At 37.3% G+C, this 21734-nt stretch overlaps 1 protein-coding gene across 1 annotated transcript in view; it reads right to left on the reverse strand.

Moving 5' to 3' along the window:
- The window catches only part of LOC106873121 (structural maintenance of chromosomes protein 6), a 148372-nt gene that overhangs the window by 110477 nt on the left and 16161 nt on the right, over window positions 1–21734 (reverse strand). Inside the window, exons 3-9 of the mRNA XM_014920348.3 lie at window positions 18104–18218; window positions 15448–15553; window positions 14450–14586; window positions 9839–9981; window positions 7380–7481; window positions 4930–5067; window positions 3349–3429 (exon numbers count right to left, since the gene is read on the reverse strand). Coding sequence (XP_014775834.1) covers window positions 3349–3429; window positions 4930–5067; window positions 7380–7481; window positions 9839–9981; window positions 14450–14586; window positions 15448–15553; window positions 18104–18218 — 822 coding nt within the window. The remainder of the gene's footprint in view (window positions 1–3348; window positions 3430–4929; window positions 5068–7379; window positions 7482–9838; window positions 9982–14449; window positions 14587–15447; window positions 15554–18103; window positions 18219–21734) is intronic.

The following is a 21734-nucleotide window of genomic DNA, read 5'->3' on the forward strand; positions in this document are numbered from 1 at the left end:
ATCATCATCATCATCATCATCGTTTAACATCTGCTTTCCATGCTAGCATGGGTTGGACGATTTGACTGAGGACTGGTGAAACCAAATGGCTACACCAGGCTCCAATCTGATTTGGCAGAGTTTCTACAGCTGGATGCCCTTCCTAATGCCAAGCACTTCTACCTAATAACCTGGACTTAGTAGATAGTAAGATAGTGGATATTAAAGCCCTCTCATCTTGGTAACAAGTGAGCCAATAAACCTTAATTTACCTACCAATAAAAAAACAAAAAAAAAAAAATGCAGAGCCACAAGCGTGGCTGTGTGGTAAGAAGTTTGTTTCTCAATCACAAAGTCCCAGGTTCAGTCCCACTGCATAACACCTTGGGCAAGTCTCTTCTACTATAGCTTCAAGCTGACCAAAGTCTTGTGAATGAATTTGATAGATAGAAATGGAGAGAAGTCTGTTGTGTGTGTGTGTCTATATATATATATATATATATATATATATATATATATATATGTGTGTGTGTGTGTGTATGTGTGAGTGTGTTTTTGTGTCTGTCCTCTCACTACTGCCTGACAACCAGTGTTGGTGTGCTTACATCCTTGTAACTTAGTGGTTCAGCAAAAGAGCTCAATAGAATGAGTACGAGGCTTAAAAAAACGAAGTTCTGGGATCAATTTGTTTGACTAAAAAAACCCTTCGAAGCGGTGCCCCAGCATGGTCACATTCAAATGACTGAAACAAATAAGAGATAAAAGAGGAAGAACTAGTGAGTTAATAAATGCTATTCTACTACCTACTGAAACAGTCACATACAGCGGAAGAATTAGTCGTAAGCTACATTACTTAACTACTAACTACCAATACTAAATGATTATCTAAAATTTGATGTATTATTTACACTGCTCATTTAAAACCTAGAAATGCTATCAAAATAACAGACTTTGGCTAGTTCAATAATAATTAAAAAAATACAATACTACAGGAAATTTGTTGAAAGCGAAAGGGATGTAACTAGAGTTGTATTCCTTTACGTGTTACATAATATTTACGATTATGCAATAGGCAATGGTTAACAAATAAAATGTGTTTTTCACTTCCATCTTGAAAACAGACTAGTATGCTGTTTGATAAATGTTTGAGAACTACAATGCACAGTTATGACAGCTCCTACACACAGTTAAGTTAATGTTATGAAAAGTAGCTACCTATTCACATTAAGAAAAAAAAAAAATAAACATTGCATACAGAATAGAATTATGAACAGATACAATCTTGCAAATAGAATAATTTTACTTCAGTATGAATTGTGATGATTAAAGAATAGATTGAAATGCTACAGGATGGAAAGTGCTTTGCATTGTAAATACACAAGAGGTTTTAAACATGTGATATGGTGAGTTGGAAAAACTTTGATTAACTAAAAACATCTATTTATACATTAAGTTGGCAAAAACTTTGCCCCCACCTCAGGAGATTTCAAAAATCTAAAAAGACAAGGGAGATAACTCCAATAAAATCAGCTAACCTTAAATGCTTGAAAATTAAGTTTAATGCATAAAGATAATGCACAGATTGGGGTAGATCTTGTTCGTAAAACCAACTGGTGAAAGTAATGGACATGTTTCAGTCTTATTAGACCTCCTCAATGGAACATATTCTACTCGTTGGCAAAGTCTGGATACCTACTTTCTCTCCGCTGACTTTCGTCCTTATCACACCATCTTGAGGTCTATCTATAGGAGACTACATTAGACTTATTGTGCTTAGTATACACTACGTTTAATGTTTATCTCACCCCAATGTACTTGCTTGTCATCCCCCTGTTTATTCTATCTACCATCATGCCCTTACTTCTCTTTACCCTGCTCCCCAGCTTGGCTCTTTTCTGTCATCACTCTATCCTCAGAATCATGTTATTCGCAGCTACACTATCTATTAACTTGAATCTATGTACACATCCCCACAATCCTGAATTACTCTTAGCACTCACCTCTCTATCATACATCCTGCTTATCACTTATGCACCTCATTCTGTAAAGTAGTTGGTGAATGAGCGGAGACATGAGGTTAAGAGAACCCTTTGCTCATGTGAGAGACATGGCCACCTCTCAAGTGCTGGGGGAGGATTTTACAGCAAGATGCTCTTCCTGCTGTTAACTCTCACTTGTTTAATTCTAATTATTTCACTGTGTAGCAAAGACAACTTTAGGCATGTTTCAGCCTCATTATAACCTCATCAGCAAAACAATCTTCACTGTATGTGCTGATGTAGTGATGGGAGAATAATTAAACATACACACAAACTGTCCAACCCATGTCAGCATGGAAAACAGACATTAAATAATGATGATGATGATGATGATGATGATGACAAGAATATAATTAAAAAAAGTATTATTGTTTTCCAAACTAAGTAATTATTTATCTTTAGCTCTTTTGATAATTTCTGCATTAAAAATGGTAAAAGTAACTGAAACACTAATAACATTTATTTACCAGAAATGGTGATTTAAAAAGAGGAGAAGGAAGCCTACTAAACGTCCATCAGCTGTTGTTGTTGCTGCTTAACCCCAAGTAGCCTTAGTCCAGCAGATTTATTGACGGTCCAGCTGAGGTCATCATTTCATCTTTTTCAATATTGTATAGCTAGGACTATATTAAATCATCTTATGTGCTCTTCTTTCTTTTCTTTCTGAGACAGCAGGCTGCAATTTGAGGGAAATTTGGTAGCTATTTGTAGGAGATTGAGCAACTGAAGAGAGGATCTTTCATTGGGATGCATGCGTGCATGTGTTTGTGTGTGTGTGTGTGTGTGTTTGTGCATGTCCATGCGTGTGTCATTGCGCATGTAAGTATATTTTATTGTTTAGACCCCAAGTCAGCCCTAAGAAAGTAAACCTATAATTAATAGAATTCCAGCTGTGACCGGTCCATTTTCCCTTTTTCTGAACATAATTTAAGAGCACAGTATTCAATAGCTATCATTTATACTAAATTGAAGAACATTTAGTAGCTATTCCTAGTAAATCCAGCAGCTATACTTGTGCCAACAAGAGACTTTCTTGTTGGCATAATCACCCTCAATATATTACAGTTATGAAATAATTTTATGGTACTGAGTTATCAAACTAGATACATTAAATAATAAATTCCAGAACTATCTAATCAAACAGTTGCATTCCTACTATAAATTTTTATTTAATTTGGCTAAAAATTTAAAAAAAGAGACCATTTCCTATAATTTACAATAATTAAATAGACTATCCTTATACATGTTAGTAAAGTGTAAAGTTAACATAATCAATGCAGTGACCATTTGAATAATTAACTTTTTTTTTATTAATGTTCCTCATACATACATTGCTTTCTGTTACTTTCTGTTGAAATTTCGGTAACCGAGCTTCTTCAGCAGTTTTTTCTCTTAAATGCGGTGCCAAATGCTGAAAAGGATAATAAAGTGAAAGGAGAAAATGAAGACTTTAGAAATCTTGGTGACAATGATAATGGTGGTGATGATGATGATGATAAAGATGATGGTGGTGGTGATGATATGAAGATGGTGATGACAATGAAGAAAATAACTATGATGATGATTATGACAAGACACTGAAAGCCCCATGGAGATTTTAGAGGCCATTTCTTATTTTTGTTTTGTGATATGCAGTAGATGCAAAACCTCCCACTGACATGAGATACCAAATCTATCACAGGTAACATTCTCAGATGATCTGGTACCTTCTACTCACGTCTACGTGATCTGCTGCCATGTAGAATAAAGGGTCCAGTTTGGAAATTCTATGAAACAACACTAATTGATTCGAACTCATGACCAATCTACAGGAAATCTAATACCATACCTATTGGGCCCCTCCACCTTTATCAATCTCAGAGCTGTGTTAGAGTACTGATAATATGTTATCTTGTGTTTGTAAAGATGCATAGCCTACAGGTTAGGGCACTGAACTTATAATTGCCAGCTTGTGAGTTCAATTTTCAAACTAGGTGGTGTACCTGTCCTTGAGTAAGGCACTTCTTTTCACATTAAACCAGTACACTTAACTGAAAATGAGAAGCAGTAGCACTTTGGGTTAACCCTGCAATAAACTAGCATCCCATTCAGCAGGTTAGTCTTGTACTCTCAGCTGAAACACCTCAGATACCTGGATAAGCTCGGATCTCATGATCCTGTAGGCTTCAAACAAAGTTTATCTGTTTAAACAATATTTTGAAAAATGAAGAAAAACATGTCTTGATTCCTTATGTATGTATATAAAATCATCACGGTCATCATTGTGTTTAACATCCCTTTTACCATGCTGGCATGGGTTGGATGATTCAACAGGAACAAAATGAACCAGAGGATTGTGCCGAGCTCTCCAGTGTCTACTTTGGCATAGTTTCTACAGCTGAATATCCTTCCTAATGCCAACAACTTCTACAGGGTGTACTGAGTGACTATATATGTGTGAGTGTGACTACATTTAATATTCTGCACAGTTTCCTGCTATCAAAGTCTGCATATTTTTACATATTTATTGGTCAACCCAAACCTATGTGACTTTGTGTTTGTCCCCAACTACTGCTTGACAACCATTGTTGGTATGTTTATGATCCCCCACTACTGGTTGACAACTGTTGTTGGTGTGTTTATCTCCCCATAACTCAGTGGTTCAGCAAAAGAGATAGATAGAATAAGTACCAGGGTTAAAATAAAACAAGTCCCAGGTTTGATTTGTTTGACTAAAACCCTTCAAGGTGGTGCCCCAGAAGGGCCACAGTCAAATAACTGAAGCAAGTAAAAAATAAAAGATTAAAAAATTTTTACCAAAAACAAAAAGCAAGCACAAAAAGAAAATGCTACAAAAAAATAAAAAGGGAAAAACCCACCCAGCAAATATTGTCTTTGAATTCTGTTCAAAATGTGGGAAAAGTAAACTCACCGATTCTTTCTCAATGACCAAAGACCATGCCATTTCAGACTTGAGAGCTTTTATTTTCTCTTTCTGGTGTTCAAGGGCAGAGAAAGCTTTGTATTTTTTCTCCCATTCTTTCACTTCTGATTCCAGCTCAGGGAAAGACTGAAAAATTATAGAATTTTAATAAAAAAATGTAAATCATTTTTTTCTAATAATATTTAGTTGAAACATTTGCATGTGGATGAGGACAGCTGCTTAAAGAAGTGCCAATCTCTAATTGTGGGGGGAACCTGTGGAAGGGGTAGACCCAGGAAGATGTGGGATGAAGTGGTGAGAAATGATCTTCAGATGCTGGGCCTCACTGAGGAAATGACAAAGGACTGGGAGTTATTAAGCAAAATTTCAGTCATCCATACATACAAGCATGTCCTTTGCAGCTGCCACATAAAATGCACTGGTGCTGGTGCCACGTATGATGCACTCATGCTGGTCGCATGTAAAAAGCAGCCAGCACACTCTGTAAAGTGTGTTGGTATTAGGAAGTTCCTCCAACTATAGAAACCATGCCACAACAGATAGCTGGAGTCTGAACACCTCCCTGCTAGCCAGCTCTGGGTCAAACCGTCCAACCTATACCAGCATGGAAAACAGGCATTAGACGATGATGATGATGATGATGATGATGATTGTGCAGCTGATGGGCAAGATTTCTTTGCTATAATTACGATTAATTTAATAGTTGAAAAGATAGCTAACTGTCACAAGCAACCACTGCTACAATCAAAATACTAACATACAGAATCATCCTATTCAGGCTTGTATTAAAAACAGATAAATAAAAAAAAATATCAAAAAATGATAAAGGGAAAAAAGATGTGATTTTTCCCTCAATCAAAATTATATTTTCTGTGAAACTGATTATATCATGAAATTACCTTCACTTTTTTTTCAGAGCTGCTAACAATTACCAATAGGTTTTATATTCCTTCTCCAACTAAAAGGTAAATTTCAACCCACAAAGAAATATGTTTAAGTTACTCTGTGTGTGTATTATATATATATATATATATATATATATATATATATATATATATATATATATATATGCATGTATATTATATATGTGGGTGTGTATACATACATATCGTGGCACTCCGCCGGTTACAACGATGAAGGTTCCAGTTGATCTGATCAACAGAACAGCCTGCTCATGAAATTAACGTGCAAGTGGCTGAGCACTCCACAGACACATGTACCCTTAACGTAGTTCTTGGGGATATTCAGCGTGACAAGGTTGGCCCTATGAAATACAGGTACAACAGAAACAGGAAGTAAGAGTGAGAGAAAGTTGTGGTGAAAGAGTACAGCAGGGTTCACCCCCCCCCCCTGCCGGAGCCTCATGGAGCTTTAGATGTTTTCGCTCAATAAACACTCACAACACCTGGTCTGGAAATAAATGTATGTATACAAACATGCGTGTCACAAAAATACCCCCCCCCCACACACACAGTGAATATGTGCTCTTTTTTGCTGTCACGTCTCACGGATGAACCTTCTTTTTTTGGACCGAATAGTGACTGGTGATGTGAAATGGACTCTATAAAAATGTCAAGCACCAAAGACAGTGAGTAGGGAAAAGAGAAACACTGATATCCCAGGCTAAAGAAGGTCTTCACCCATGTAAGGTGTTATCTATTTGGTGGGATATGAAAGGTTTAGTCCACTTTCAACTTTTAAATCCAAACCAAATGATAACAAAGGAGAGCAGCCTGAGTGGCTTAAATCAGCGCTAGAAGAAAAACGACCATCTTTGGTTCCAAGGCAAAAGGTATTCTTCCATTAGGATAATGCTTGGCCACATACAGTGAGGATGACATTCCAAAGGTTGGAGCAGTTTGAATGGGAGACAATGCCCCACCCACCATATTTGCTGGACATTGCCCCATCTGATTATCATTTATTCTGCAGTCTTCAAAATCATTTGGATGGAAAAATATTAATTCTGTAGACGAGGTCAGAACAGTACTGGAGGAGTATTTTTCATCATGGATAAGTGAATTTTGAAAGAGGGGCCTTGTAAGTCTACCAGATAGATGGAATAGCATTGTAGAAAATGAAGGAGAGTATATTTTAGATAAAAAAGAACTTAGTTTATCTTAAATTTTGAAAAATAAAATTATAGAAAAAAAAAAACGCATTATTTATGGGATGACCCAATACATGGGACAGAGAAGAATTAATGGAGATAAGAGAAAGAGAAATAAAGAGTTACAGAAGAAAGTAGGGAAGAAGAGAAGGAAACAAGAGAGGTAGAAAGTGTGTAGAGGAAATATGGAAAAAAAAAAAAACTTAAAAGAAAGTGATAGAGCAGGGGAAAGGGAAAGAAGACAAAGATGATAAACATAAAATCGAAAGAAATGAACAAGTTGAAGATGAAAATAAAAGGAAGACAGAAATCATAGGAAAATATTTACCTCTTCTTTTTTAGCAAGAATTTCTTTAGCCGAGTTCTTTTGTACCTTCATTTCATCATAATCTGCTTGGATTTGAGCAAGTTGGGTGGCTTGGAGGAAAAACTGATTAAAGAACAAATACATTTATCATTGGTTTCAAATTTTCACACATTTATCATTACATTTATTATTATTAACAACATGCAGCATCAAATTCTTCTTCTTCTTATTATTATTAAGGTGGCGAGCTCATAAAATCATTAATGAATCAAGCAAAATGCATAGGGGCGTTTCTTCTGGGTCTTTATAGCCTGGGTTCAAATTCCACCAGGTCCGATTTTGCTGTTCATCCTTTTGGGGTTAATAAAACAAAAGTACCAGTTCAACATTGAGGTTGATGTGATTTAGCCATCCCCACTCAGGCCTTGTGTCTATAAGAGAAAAATTATGATTATTATCATTATTATAAGGCTGTGAGCTGGCAGAATTGTTAGCCTGCTGAATAAAATGCTTAGGGGCATTTTGTCCATCTTCATGTTCAGAGTTCAAATTCTGACAAGGTTTACTTTACCTTTCATCTTTTTGGGGTTGATAAAATAAATACTAATTGAACATTGGGGTCAATACATTCAACTTAGCTCCTCCCACCGAAATTACTGGCCTTGTGCCAAAATTTAAAATCATTATTATTAAGGTGGCAAGCTGGTAGAATCAATACTGCACTAGAAAAAATGCTTTGCAGCATTTTTTCCAACTTTACGCTCTAAGTTCAAATGAACCCAGGGTCGACTTTGCCTTTCATCCTTTTGGGGGTCAATAAAATAAGTACCAGTTGAGCACTGACGTCGATGTAGTTTACTTAGCCCCTCCTCTGAAATTGCTGGTCTTGTGCCAAAATTTCAAACTGTTGTTGTTGTTGTTGTTGCTGCTACTGTTGCTGTTGTTGTTGTTGTTGTTGTTGTGGTTGTTGTTATTATTATTATTATGGCAGTGAGCTGGCAGACTAATTAGCAGGCTACCTAAATGCTTAGTGGCATTTCACCTGTTGCTACATTCTGAGTTCAAATTCCACCAAGGTTAGCTTTGCCTTTCATCCTTTCGGGGTCAATAAAATAAGTACCAGTTGAACACTGGGGTCTATGTAACCAACACATCCCCTCCCTGCACAATTGCTGCCCTTGTGACAAAATTTGAAACCATTATTATCATTGGCAGGGTGGCAGAATCATCAGCATGCTGGGCAAAATGCTTAGTGGCATTTCATCTGTCTTTATGCTCTTAGTTCAAATTTGAAACCATTATTATTATTATTATTATTATTATTATTATTATTATTATTATTATTAAGGTGGTGCATTAATAGAAATGTTAAAAGAAATGAAGATGTATAGAAGAGATAGATAAAAGGCTGATGCTTGATACACTCCACAGTTAGCTAAAACCATATACAATGTCATCCAGTGGGAAGCTTGAAGAATTTTAAAACTAGTTTCCTTTATAGGGACATGAAGAAATAAATTCCAATGTTAAAATTAGCAAGTTGAGCAATTGTGTAATACAGAATTTTACTGATAAGCAGAAAGGGCACTTTTGGCTGTTGAAGTACACAGGAGTGGATTCAATAACAGACCATTTAATCTTGTAGTTGAATATGTTATTGCCTTTCAAACCCCAGTTGATGCTGTTCTTTTATCTTCATGTCTAAATGTGTATGCATGTTCAGTGTATCTGGATTTGAATGAGCTCTCAATAAAACCTATACAGCACATGGTCATTGTTGCTATCATTGGGGGAAACTTTGGTACAATAAACAACACTGTGCCTTTTTGTAAGCATTTACTGAATAGAGGATATGTACACCTGATAAGACAGTTACACTAAGGTGAAAAATCATGTGTGGGAATGGAAACTAATTTCTTCCTATTAATTCTAGTTAAGGAAGAAATAAAAATTATCCTCTTCCTGTGGAATTTGTGTCTTTATTGACTAAATTTGAGAAAGATCTGGCAACAGATATAGCTACAGATGTATGAATATATATATATATATCTTTTACTTTTTGTTTCAGTCATTGGACTGAGGCCATGCTGGAGTATTGCCTTGAAAACTTTTGTTGAACAGATTGACCCCAGTAGATATTTTTTCAAGCCTGGTACTTATTCTATAGGTCTCTTTTGATGAACTGCCAAGTTATGGGGATGTAAACAAGTCATTGCTAGTTGTCAAGTGGTAGTGGGGACAGACACAACATAAGAAATACGCATAAATATGACAAGCTTCATTCAGTTTCTCACTACAAAATCTATTAACAAGGCTTTGGTTGGCCCAGGGCTATAATCGAAAACACTTGCCCATGGTGCCTACACAGCGGGACTGAACCCAGAATCATGTGGTTGGAAACCAAACTTCTTACCACAAAACCACACCTGCATCTTGCACATCTTACACATTTCATTAAGTAACAAACCTAAGTCGCTTACCCGGTACTTGTCACTTGCGTTCTTTGATTGTAAGAAGCTGCGGCTGATTTCTTGATTTAAGATGACCACAGGGTTATCAACAAGGATGTTGAAACTGTCTAAGACATTGCGTAGGTCTTCTCGTTTAGTTGAAATTATCTGACCTGTTTATAGAAAGAGGGGATGAAAATAAATGATTAAACAAAAACACAATCAAATAATCAATTTATTACAATTTGTTGTAAGCATTTTGTTTTCATATTATATTAGTTAGCAAGAAGCTGCCGGCAGACGTCTTCTCCACCGCCTGCATTTTTTTTTTTTTACCATTTCTACAGTGGCCTTGGATCTGGCTGGTCTTGGTGCCACTTAAGTCACTGGTCTTTTTCTTTTACTCTGTCCACTCCACTGCTTCTCTTAAGATCTACCCACATACCACTAAATATTGTCCTTCATTCCCAGAACATCACCCTTCTGTAATTCTATTCTTATTCTTATATTTCTGCAGCTATTAACTAGCTATTATTCAAGCGGAATATTAATTGTCTGAAGCTTTCTTTGTAATCATGTGGTTTGGGGCGCAGTCCCATGGCAAGGCACCTTAGGCAAGAGTCTTGTACTCGTCTCAGGCTGATCAATGTGTTGTGAGTAAATGTGGTAGATAAATACTATATATATCATCATCATCATTTAATGTCTGCCTTCTATGCTGGCATGGGCTGGATGGTTTGACAGGAGCCGGCCAGGCAGAAGACTACACCAGGCTTCTGTGTCTGTTATGGTATGTTTTTTACAGCTGGATGCCCTTCCAAATACGAACCACTTCACAGTGTGAACTGGATGCTTTTTACACGTGTGTGTGTGTGTGTATGTTGGTGTGTGTTAGTGCTTATCCTCCACCCACCACTTGACAACCAGTGTTTAGTGTGTTTACATCCCTGTTAACTTAGCAGTTCAGTAAAATAGACTGATAGAATATGTACCAGACTTTAAAAACAAGTACTGGGATTGATGGTAGTAACCTAGCATATCCGCAGTCAAATGACTGTTACAAATCGAATGTAAAAGATAAAAGCTTTGCTAAAATTATAGTATCAGGAAGTGTTTACATATTAGCATATGAATATAAAATCTACTTTGATGCACAAGATTAAATGGTCTGTTATTGAATCCGCTCCTGTGTACGTCAACAACCGAAAGTGCCCTTTCTGCTTATCAGAAAAATTCTGTATTACACAATCGCTCAACTTGCTAATTTTAACATTGGAATTTGTTTCTTCATGTCCCTATAAAGGAAACTAGTTTTAAAATTCTTCAAGCTTCCCACTGGATGACATTGTATATGGTTTTAGCTAACTGTGGAGTGTATCAAGTATCAGCCTTTTATCTATCTCTTCTAAACATCTTCATTTCTTTTAATGCACCATAACAATAATAATAATAATGGTTTCAAATTTGAACTAAGAGCATAAAGACAGATGAAATGCCACTAAGCATTTTGCCCGGCATGCTAATGATTCTGCCACCCTGCCAATGATAATAATGGTTTCAAATTTTGTCACAAGGGCAGCAATTGTGGGGGAGGGGATGTATTGGTTACATAGACCCCAGTGTTCAACTGGCAAAGCTAACCTTGGTGGAATTTGAACTCAATGTAGCAACGGGTGAAATGCCACTAAGCATTTAGGTAGCCTGCCAGCTCACTGCTTTAATAATAATAATAATAATAATAATAATAATAATGGTTTGAAATTTTGGCACAAGACCAGCAATTTCAGAGGAGGGGCTAAGTAAACTACATCGACCTCAGTGCTCAACTGGTACTTATTTTATTGACCCCCAAAAGGATGAAAGGCAAAGTCGACCCTGGGTTCATTTGGAAGGCAAAAGTCACACCCAGGTGTTTCTTTTCAAGACAAGAGGGAGGCTTGGCTGCTATTTTTAGCAGGTCAAGCAATCTTGTAGAGGCTCCATCATTGGCATCTTTGTTGTTGTTCTGTCCCAGAACTATGTTCAAAGAAATTCCAATTATAGCCACCTCTCTTATTTTTTTTTTTTTTTACATACAGAATAACTCAGACTACATCACTATCATATGTGTCCTTTCTTTATTTTTAAAAATGAAAATGAAATGCCTGAGCTGAGGGATATTTGTCTGCTATTTCCAGCAAGTATTTTTTCAATTCCAACAGACCTACAAGCAAACAGCTAATCATCAGGTGCAAATTAAAAAAAGGTAACATAAATGACACTAAGTACCAATGGGGTTTTATGATCTTATACTTAGCTCTGATCCCAAAGTGTTAATCAGATGAGAGCTACATCTTCCAAGGGATAAGATGCATACCTATCTCAGGTAATGTTCTCAGATGATCTGGTATCAATAACTACAAATTAAGTGAACCGAGATGTGTAAAATGATGTTTATAACCAGGCATTGGAGTGAAAGTGGCATAATAATTTGAATGCCTGCAGCAGCTGATACTGCAAAAGAAGGACAGCTAATGATGTTGACGATGATGATATTGCATCATTCTTATGGTCACTTTCTCCATGCTGGAATGATTTGAACAAGAACAGGCACAGGCATGGCTGTGTGGTAAGAAGCTTGTTTCCCAACTACATGGTTCCGGGTTCAGTTCCACTGCATGGTACCTTTGGTAAATGCCTTCTATGATAGCCTTGGGCTGACTAAAACCTTGTGAGTGGATTTGGTAAACAGAAACTAAAGGAAGCCTGTCATGTGTGTGTGTGTGTGTCTTTGTCTCCCAATCACTGCTTGACAACCAGTGTTGGTCTATTTTTGTCCCCGGTAACTTAGTGGTTTGACAAAAGAGACCGACAGAATAAGTATTGGGCTGAAAAAATAAGTCCTGGGATTGATTTTGTTTGACTAAAATCCTTCAAGACAATGCTCCAGCATGGCCACAGACAAACGACTGAAAGAAGTAAGAGAAAAGAATAAAGAGTTATTGAGGCAGTATTCTAGACGGATGCCGTACCCGTTGCCAATCCTTTCTTGTTTTTCAAATAAACTATGTTTAATTCCACTCATCTTCACAGCAACAAGACCACCAAGCAATAGAATATACTGTTTCCGTGATGTAAACATGTTATTGTTATTACTCACAACTTGTCAAGAAGACGGCATGTGGAAATACACACACCTACCAAATCTTAAAATTCACATGATTATAATAAAAAAACGCTTGTCCAAGGTACTATGCATTGGGACTGAACCTGAAACCAAGTAGTTTGGAAGCAAATTTCTTAACTACACATCATGTCTGGACCTATGATTAAGACAATAATGATATAGGTTTCAAATTTTGGCACAAGGCCAGCAAGTTCAAGGAAGGGAGTAACTCAATTATATCGGCCCCAGTCATCAATTGATATTTAATTTATTGACCCCGAAAAAAATGAAAGGCAAAGTCGACCTCAAATTTGAACTCAGAACATAAAGACAAATGAAATGCCATTAAGCATTTTGCCCAGTGTGCTAATGATTCTGCCAGCTTGTCGTCCTTAAGATAATAATAATGATATTGAATATAATAATGATTTTTTTTCTAATATAGGCATATGGCCTGAACTTTGGACAAGGGGAAGCTGATTACATCAATCCCAGTGGTTGACTAGTACTTACTTTATCAACCCCAAAAGGATGAAAGGCAAAGTTGACCTCAGTGGAATTAGAACTTAGAACATAAAGAGCTAGGAGAAATGCTGCTAAGCATTACTGCCCGATGAGCTCATGCTTCTGTCATCTCACTGCCTGCTGCTGATGATGATGATAAGTATTCTGCTCAATACCACAGATTTGCATCTCAGTTGTTTGACCATAACCAGTTGAGCATGTCCCTTAGTGGCTGACGATATATGCATCTCTGGTCATGAGCAGAAGTAGTGGGAGAGCATCATAGTCATGTGTTAAGAGGAATTCTCTGGGATTTGGATAATTCACCTCTGGAAACATGGGTGTGTTGTTCAACATCCTTAAGCAAACCTTATTCAGGGACCTTTTAAGTAGGATGGGCTACTCGACTTGAAGAAAATTCTAACTGGGCTCCACCTGCAAGGTTATGCGCTGTTTATCTTGATATGAGATCTCCATGTCGCGCACAAATGGCGATGATGCATGTGCCTAGTGTATCCTTACCAGACGGGTAGTCATGATGGGTATACTGGGCTTCGTATATTCTACCCCAGTATCAATTTGATGGCATGCACTGCTCTCTCTCTCAATAATAATAATAATAATATTTTTTACTATAAGCACAAGGCCTGGAATTTGTGGGGAGGGGACTAGTTGATTACATCAGCCTCAGTGTTTCACTGGTACTTAATTTATCGACTCCGAAAGGATGAAAGGCAAAATCAACCTCAGTGGAATTTGAACTCAGAACATGAAGATGGGCGAAATACTGCTAAGCATTTTGCTTGGTTTGCTTACTATTCTTCCAGCTCAACACCATAACAATAATAATCTTTTCTATTATAGGCACAAGGCCTGAAAGTTTGGTAGGAGGGTGCTAGTCAATTACATCGACTCCAAAGCTTGACTGGTATTTATTTTAGTGACCCCCAAAAGGATGAAAGGCAAATAATAATAATAATGATGATGCTTACCATTGCTTGATTTAATACGGTAACCGTTTACTCCGTCACGACATAATTTACGCTCAATCACAATTTGATTTCCAAAGAGATCCGGTTTGAAGGCATCAGCACCTTCGTTACTCAGGTGGATTATTATTTCAGCTGACCTGGAAGGAACGTAATGTTAATTAGATAGAGTAACACAGAGTCTCATTGAGTAACATCATCATAACTTAGCATTCGTCTTCCATGCTGCCTTGGATTGGATGGTTTGAGATCTCAAAAGTTAGAGGACTGTGTTGTGCTTTTGATGCTTTGGCAGGGTTTCCACAGCTGGATGCCTTTCCTTATGCCAATCACTTTATGGAGCTGGAATTGTGGACTGGACAAAAGGTGAAAAGTAGAAACTTGACAAAAACTAGAAAGTTGTTGACTAGGTATGGAACCCACCACCCAAAAGCTGATATTAACTGGTTGTACTTGAAAAGGAAATATCATTGGAAGGGTTTTGAGCACTTGATGGCTTATTGAAATCATGTGGATATCTAAGGTTAAAGGAAATAACTTGTTACCCACAATAATTCTACCACGAATAAGACCAATTCTGAATCTAGACGATCATCATCATCATCATCATCATCGTTTAACGTCCGCTTTCCATGCTAGCATGGGTTGGACGATTTGACTGAGGACTGGTGAACCAGGTGGTTACACCAGGCTCCAATCTGATTTGGCAGAGTTTCTACAGCTGGATGCCCTTCCTAACGCCAACCACTCAGAGAGTGTAGTGGGTGCTTTTACGTGCCACTGGCATGAAGGCCAGTCAGGGGGTACTGGCAACAGCCACGTTGAAATGGTGTATTTTACGTGCCACTGGCACAAGTGCCAGGAAGGCGACGTTGGTAACGGCTCAAATGGTGTTATTTACGTGCCACCGGCACGAAGCCAGGCAGCTGATAATAATAAAAGGGATTGGGAGAAAAACAAAACAACAAAGCAGAAAATGAAATAGAAAATAAGACACTAACTGTTTGCCATTTTTGATAAAACTTTTTACAGAATTACTTCGACTTGTTGCTGATGCTTTGCCGCCAAGACCAACAATAATGGCACTAACCACAGCACTTTTCCCACCTAGAAAAAAGACACAATTTACAGAAACAAATTATCAATTTTTCTGTTACATTTTTTTATCAACTTCAATGATATTCATAAATAGATTAAGTAAAAGAGTATAAATAAGATATAGCAGACCACTACTGGATGGACTCCTTTTAATACCTGAAGGTTTCAGGTTTTGGCACAAACTTGTTGACACTGTTGCTCTAACTTGACACTGACCAATGGTCAATAACAAACACTAAGCAGAAACCTTAGAGAAAAAAAATGTAAAAATCTTTCAACTTCTTATGAATTAACTATTGAGATTTAATGTAAATAATCTTTTATCTTTTACTTGTTTCAGTCATTAGACTGCAGCCATGCTGCGGCACCACCTTGAATTTTTAATCGAATGACTTGACTCCAGGACTTATATTTTAAGTCTGGTACTTATTCTATTGGCCACTTTTGCCGAACTGCCAAGTTACGGGGGATGCAAACACACCAACAGTGGTTGTTAAGCGGTGGTGGGGGACAAATACAGACACAAAGACACACACACACACATATGAATGACAGACTTCTTTCAGTTTCCGCCTACCAAATCCACTCACAAGGTTTCGGTCAGACATTTGTCCAAGGTGCTATGCAGTGCGACTGAACCTTGAACCACATGACTGGGAAGCAAGCTTCTTACCACACAACCACAATAGACATTATAAGAACTAATTTGAGATAGAAAAGTGTAACAGGACATAAACAAAATAACCTGTCCTGCTAGTGTTAGCTGACTGACAAACTATCTTATTAAGGTTGTGTAGTACACTGGTTATGCTGGTTTAAATGCTAAAGGCTTAAATATACATATATATATATATATATATATATATATATCTTAATACTAGTAATAGTGGAGTACTGTTTATTTGTGTGTTTGCATAAGATCACAATTAGCTAGTACCATCAAAATATGGAGTCGATGTGCCAGCTACATATATACACACACATATAGTGAGAAAGAAAGAGTGATAGAAAGAGAGGGAGTAAACAACATCATCATTTAACATCCGCTTTCCATGCTGGTATGGGTTGGACGGTTTGACAGGAGCCGACCAGGTAGAAGACTACACCAGGCTTCTGTGTCTGTTTTGGCATGGTTTTTTTTCAGCTAGATGCCCTTCCTGACACCAACCACCTCACAGAGTGGACTGAGTGTTTTATTATGTGGTACTAGCTCAGGCGAGGTCAGTTTTTTGCATGGTTTTTACAGTTAGGTGTTCTTATTGAAATAAGTATTCATCTTATTTTATATAAGTACCAATAACTTTTGATAAAATTTAAATTATAATTATTGTTTATATGCCATATTTCCAGATATTACCCTTGGTAGCAAAAGTACACTTCCAAAGTTACCTGTCATATGACAGGTACACTCTAGTATACACCAGGGGTAGATATTCCAGGTGTGCTAAGTGTGTGCTGCACACTCATAGAAAATAGCAAATTCATTATAAATATTAACCATACTCATTAATTTAATCACAAATCTTAATGAAAAACTTTTGTTATACCCCTGTTGGGAATCTGGTGGCATTGGGTGTGACAGCACATTCAATACACCAACCACCATACGCCACTGGTATACACACCTATGTAATGGGTTACTTTCAGTTTCCAGGTGCCAAATACACTCACAAGATTTTGAACGACCCAGAGCTATATTAATTAAATTAGAAAACATTTGCCCAAGGTGCCATGCAGTGGGATTGAACCTGAAACCATGTGGTAGTGAAACAAACTCCTTAACAACACGGCCATACCTGCATCTATATACTTACCTAAGGTGCCTTGCAGTGGGACTGAACCAGAAACCATGTGGTTGTGAAATGAACTTCTTAACCACACAGTCATACCTGCATCATTATTTCATACAATTTTTACTTTATCACATATTTGCTCCAGTTAGATTTTTAACATTCCTACATTAAATATGCTAATACTAACCTACACCTGTAGTTTTAATTAAGCATGGATATTATGATATATTTGGCAACTACTTCATGGCAGGGTGGCTGGCAGGAAAGACATCAAACTATAAAACAATAGTAACTACATAACAAGTGTCCACGTTTGCGAGACTTTAACTGGTGCAAACATGACTATATGGTTACAGGATTTTGGGGTTCAATTCCACTGCAAGATACTTTCAGCAAGTACCTTAGATTATCATGTAATGCAATCTAGTTTTGTGGAAATGAGAAGTAGTATTAATGCCATCTTTCTGGTTAAACAACTACTGGAGAAATATTTAGCTCAAAGTAAACTGCGTCAGATCAACCAAAGTCTTGTGAATGAGAGGAGCTGTGAAGGGACCACTTCATTAATAGGTGAAAAAATTGAAATGAAAGTGTAAAATTATTGATGCTAATGTAATAAGAGGAGGGAGAAGTAAGTGTAAAATAAGAGGCTTGGCTTAATTAACAAAAAAAAATGTAAGAATAAAATGATTGCTATTGGAGCAAGAAAAAGAGTGAAGCTGGCTTGGATCAACGAGAAGAAGATACAACTAAGAAAGAAACTTACTTCCATTTCTGCCGATAATAAAGTTGACATGTGGACCAAATTTCACTTCCAGCTTGTGGTGGCACATGAAGTTCTTCAAGATAATCTTTTGAATGTACCCAATTTGACATTGTTCCTGTTAAAAAAATAGTGAGACAATTTTGAATGAGATGTTAGACACCTTTCATATACTGGCAGACAAAGAAAGAAATCCCATCTTGATTTCACAATGTTTCAGCTGTTGTACACTCCAGGTGTCTTGTGTTGAACTCAGTTGTTGCATTGGAATTTTAAACCTAGCTCTTTATTTGATCCATGGGGGTACACTGTTCTCATTCTGCTTCCTGCATTTCATGACATTTTTTGCTTCAGTTGATTTTTGTGAATTACCTTAGTGCTTTGCCTGGGATTGAACTTAGAAACTCTAGGTAACTGCACTGCATTAACCAATGTATTTATCTACTGTGCTATGCACAAAACATAGTGAAAGCAATAATCAAGATGAGGATACCAGTCCGACTAATATAAACAGTAATATATAATATAAATTCCTTATTTCACAAATATAGAATTGTATTAAAGAATTCATGGAGGCAGTGACAAGAGACCGAGACCATTGGCGATATACCATACTTAAGAAGATCTGTCAAGCTAAGTGAGCCTGTAGTTATGACTGATGCCAGTGTTGTGTAACTGGCAGCCATGCTGGTGGCACATAAAAAGCACCCACTACACTCTTGAAGTGACTGGTGTTAGAAAGGGCATCCAGCCATAGAAACCATACCAAATCAGATTGGAACTTGGTGCAGCTCCCCAGCTTACCAGTTTTCGGTCAAACTGTCCAACCCATGCCAGAATGGAAAATGAACGTAAGATGATGATGATGAATGTTACTAAACTTCAACTGAAGAAGACCCAGAGACAATTTTCTTTTTGCTCTTTGTTACTATTTTTGTGAGAGGTGGGCGGACCACAACTCACTTGTGAGTTTCATTTTCTTTCCTTATTTTGGTTTCTACAGCTGGATACTCTTCCTAACATCAACAATGTCACAGAGTATATGAAAAAAAAAATGGAGCTGGCAAAATTATGCATTACCAGAAATGAATAAATTAATACCCCATTAAAATAAAGACAATCTAACTAAAATGGTTGGAATTTACTTCTGAAGCTCTGTAAATAAACTACAAAAAAGCATGAATGGACCCAGGAGGAATAAGTTTCAACATTATATGATTTTAGAAGGCGACGAGCTGGCAGAATCATACTGTGCCAGGCAAAATGCTTAGCGATATTTCATGTCTTTACATTCTGAGTTCAAATGCTGCCAAGGTCAACTTTACCTTTCATCCTTTTGGGATTGCTAAAACAAGTTGAGCACTGGGGGTCAATGTAATCGACCTATTCCCTCTCCTAGAATTGCTGGCCTTGTGCCAAAATTTTAAACCAATATCACATGATTTCACAAGGTGACAAGCTGGCAGAATTGTTACCATGCAGAGCAAAATGCTTAGTGGCATTTCGTCTATCTTTACGTTCGGAGTTCAAATTCTGCCTAAGTCAACTTTGCCTTTCATCCTTTCAGGGTTGATAAAATAAGTACCAGTTGAGCACTTGGGTTGATGTATTCGACTTCACCCCTTCCACGAAATTGCTGGCCTTGTGCCTAAATTTCAAAATTAATATTACATGATTTTACAAGGCGGTGAGCTGGCAGAATCATCACCATGCTAGGCAAAATGCTTAGCGGCATTCATATAGCTTTATGTTCTGAGTTTAAATGCCACTAGGGTTGACTTTGCCGTTCATCCTTTCGGGATCATTAAAATAAGTACCAGTTGAGTACTGGGATTGACGTAATCAACTCACTCCCTCCTCTAGAATTCCTGACCTTGTGTCAAAATTTGAAAGCAATATTACATGATTTCACAAGAAGGAAAGCTGGCAGAATCTGTATTGCACTTAGCAGCATTTTGTCCACCTTTATCTTCTGAGTTCAAATTCTGCTGAGGCTGACTGTGCCTCTTATTCCTTATGATGTTGATAAAATAAGTACCAGTGGCACTGTGGTTGATGTAATTGATTTACTCCCTCCCCTGAAATTGCTAGCCATGTGCGAAAATTAGAAACCAATGTTATATGATTTTAGAGTGAAATCTGAGGAAACTTGTAAAGGTCTGCTTGGTTGTATAGCTACTACTGCTGCCACCACCTCACTGTTAGCTCTTCTCTGACGCCACTCCTTTCCACAAAATTCAGTGTGATTACTTTCTCATTTACTTCTTGTCCATACCTCAAAATCTTAGTGGTACCTATTTAAAAAACCTTAATTCAAATGGTAGGCAAATCTGACCCAAACACAATTTGAAGTCAGAAAATATTCAGCACCACACAATTTGCTAAATGCAACCCATTCATTTGTTTTACATTAATTTTTCAATGCTAGCATGGGTAAGATGAGTAAATCGAGATATTGTTTTGTAGTCGGATGCCTCTCCTATTGTTAACACTTACTTGTTCTTCAAAGATGGGGTCTTATATTTAACATATTTTCGAAGGTGCGAAATGTGTGAGTGTTCTGTTGACAGGGGGAATGATAACAACATTGTTTGCAGCAAACAACTAGCATGGAGCCCAAACGTAAACAAACACAAGACATACACACACACACAATCATCATCATCATCGTTTTAACATTCACTCTTCTATGCTTGCATGTGTCAGCATTAATTGAGGTAAATTTTCAACTGACGGATGCCCTTCCTGTCACCAACCTTCACCTGTTTTCAAGCAGGGTAATGTTTACCCATGACAGAACATGCTTCCAAATAAGGCTGGAAATAAATGACACTACCTATGGGACAGTGACACTTGTTTACGACTTTCACATGATGTCAAGACAAGGTGACACACAAACATGATGGTTTTCCTTCATGTCCTGTTTACAAAATCTACTTATAAGGCTTTATTCAGCCCAAGGCTACTGTAGAAGACATCTACCAAAAATTCCACACACTTGGACTGAACTCAAAACCTTGTGATTGGGAAGCAAATCAAACTTCTTAACTATACAACCACGCCTGCACCTTCACTAACACACACATACTGGCACAGGCATGGCTGAGGGGTAAGAAGTTTGCTTCCCAACCACATGGTTTCGGGTGCAGTCCCACTGTGTAGTACTTTGTGTAAGTGTCTTCTACTATAGCCCCAGGCTGACCAAAACCTTGTGAGTTGATTTGGTAGACAGAAACCAAAAGCAGCCCAGTCACATATGTGAGTGTGTGTGTGTGTATGTGTATATATATATATATATATATATATATATAAATAACATATAAATATATGCATATATCCATACATATATGTACATACCTACATCTATATGTATACATACAAGCATATATGGGTACAGGACATCGCAAAAAAACGTTAAACACAATGAGAAACGAAAACAGAAAACGAACTTTTTTTCGAACAATGAAAAAAACAGAGAGATGAGACATGCAACATAAAGAATATTTCCCTTCATCAGTTGTCCCTGTTCATCTACTCCACGTTGTCTTCGAAACGCAGAGTAAATGGACAGGGACAACTGATGAAGGGAAATATTCTTTATGTTGCATGTCTCATCTCTGTTTTTTTCGTTGTT

This window comes from Octopus bimaculoides, chromosome 9, assembly GCF_046866305.1.
Source record: "Octopus bimaculoides isolate indiv1 chromosome 9, ASM4686630v1, whole genome shotgun sequence".
NCBI classification, from domain to species: domain Eukaryota; kingdom Metazoa; phylum Mollusca; class Cephalopoda; order Octopoda; family Octopodidae; genus Octopus; species Octopus bimaculoides.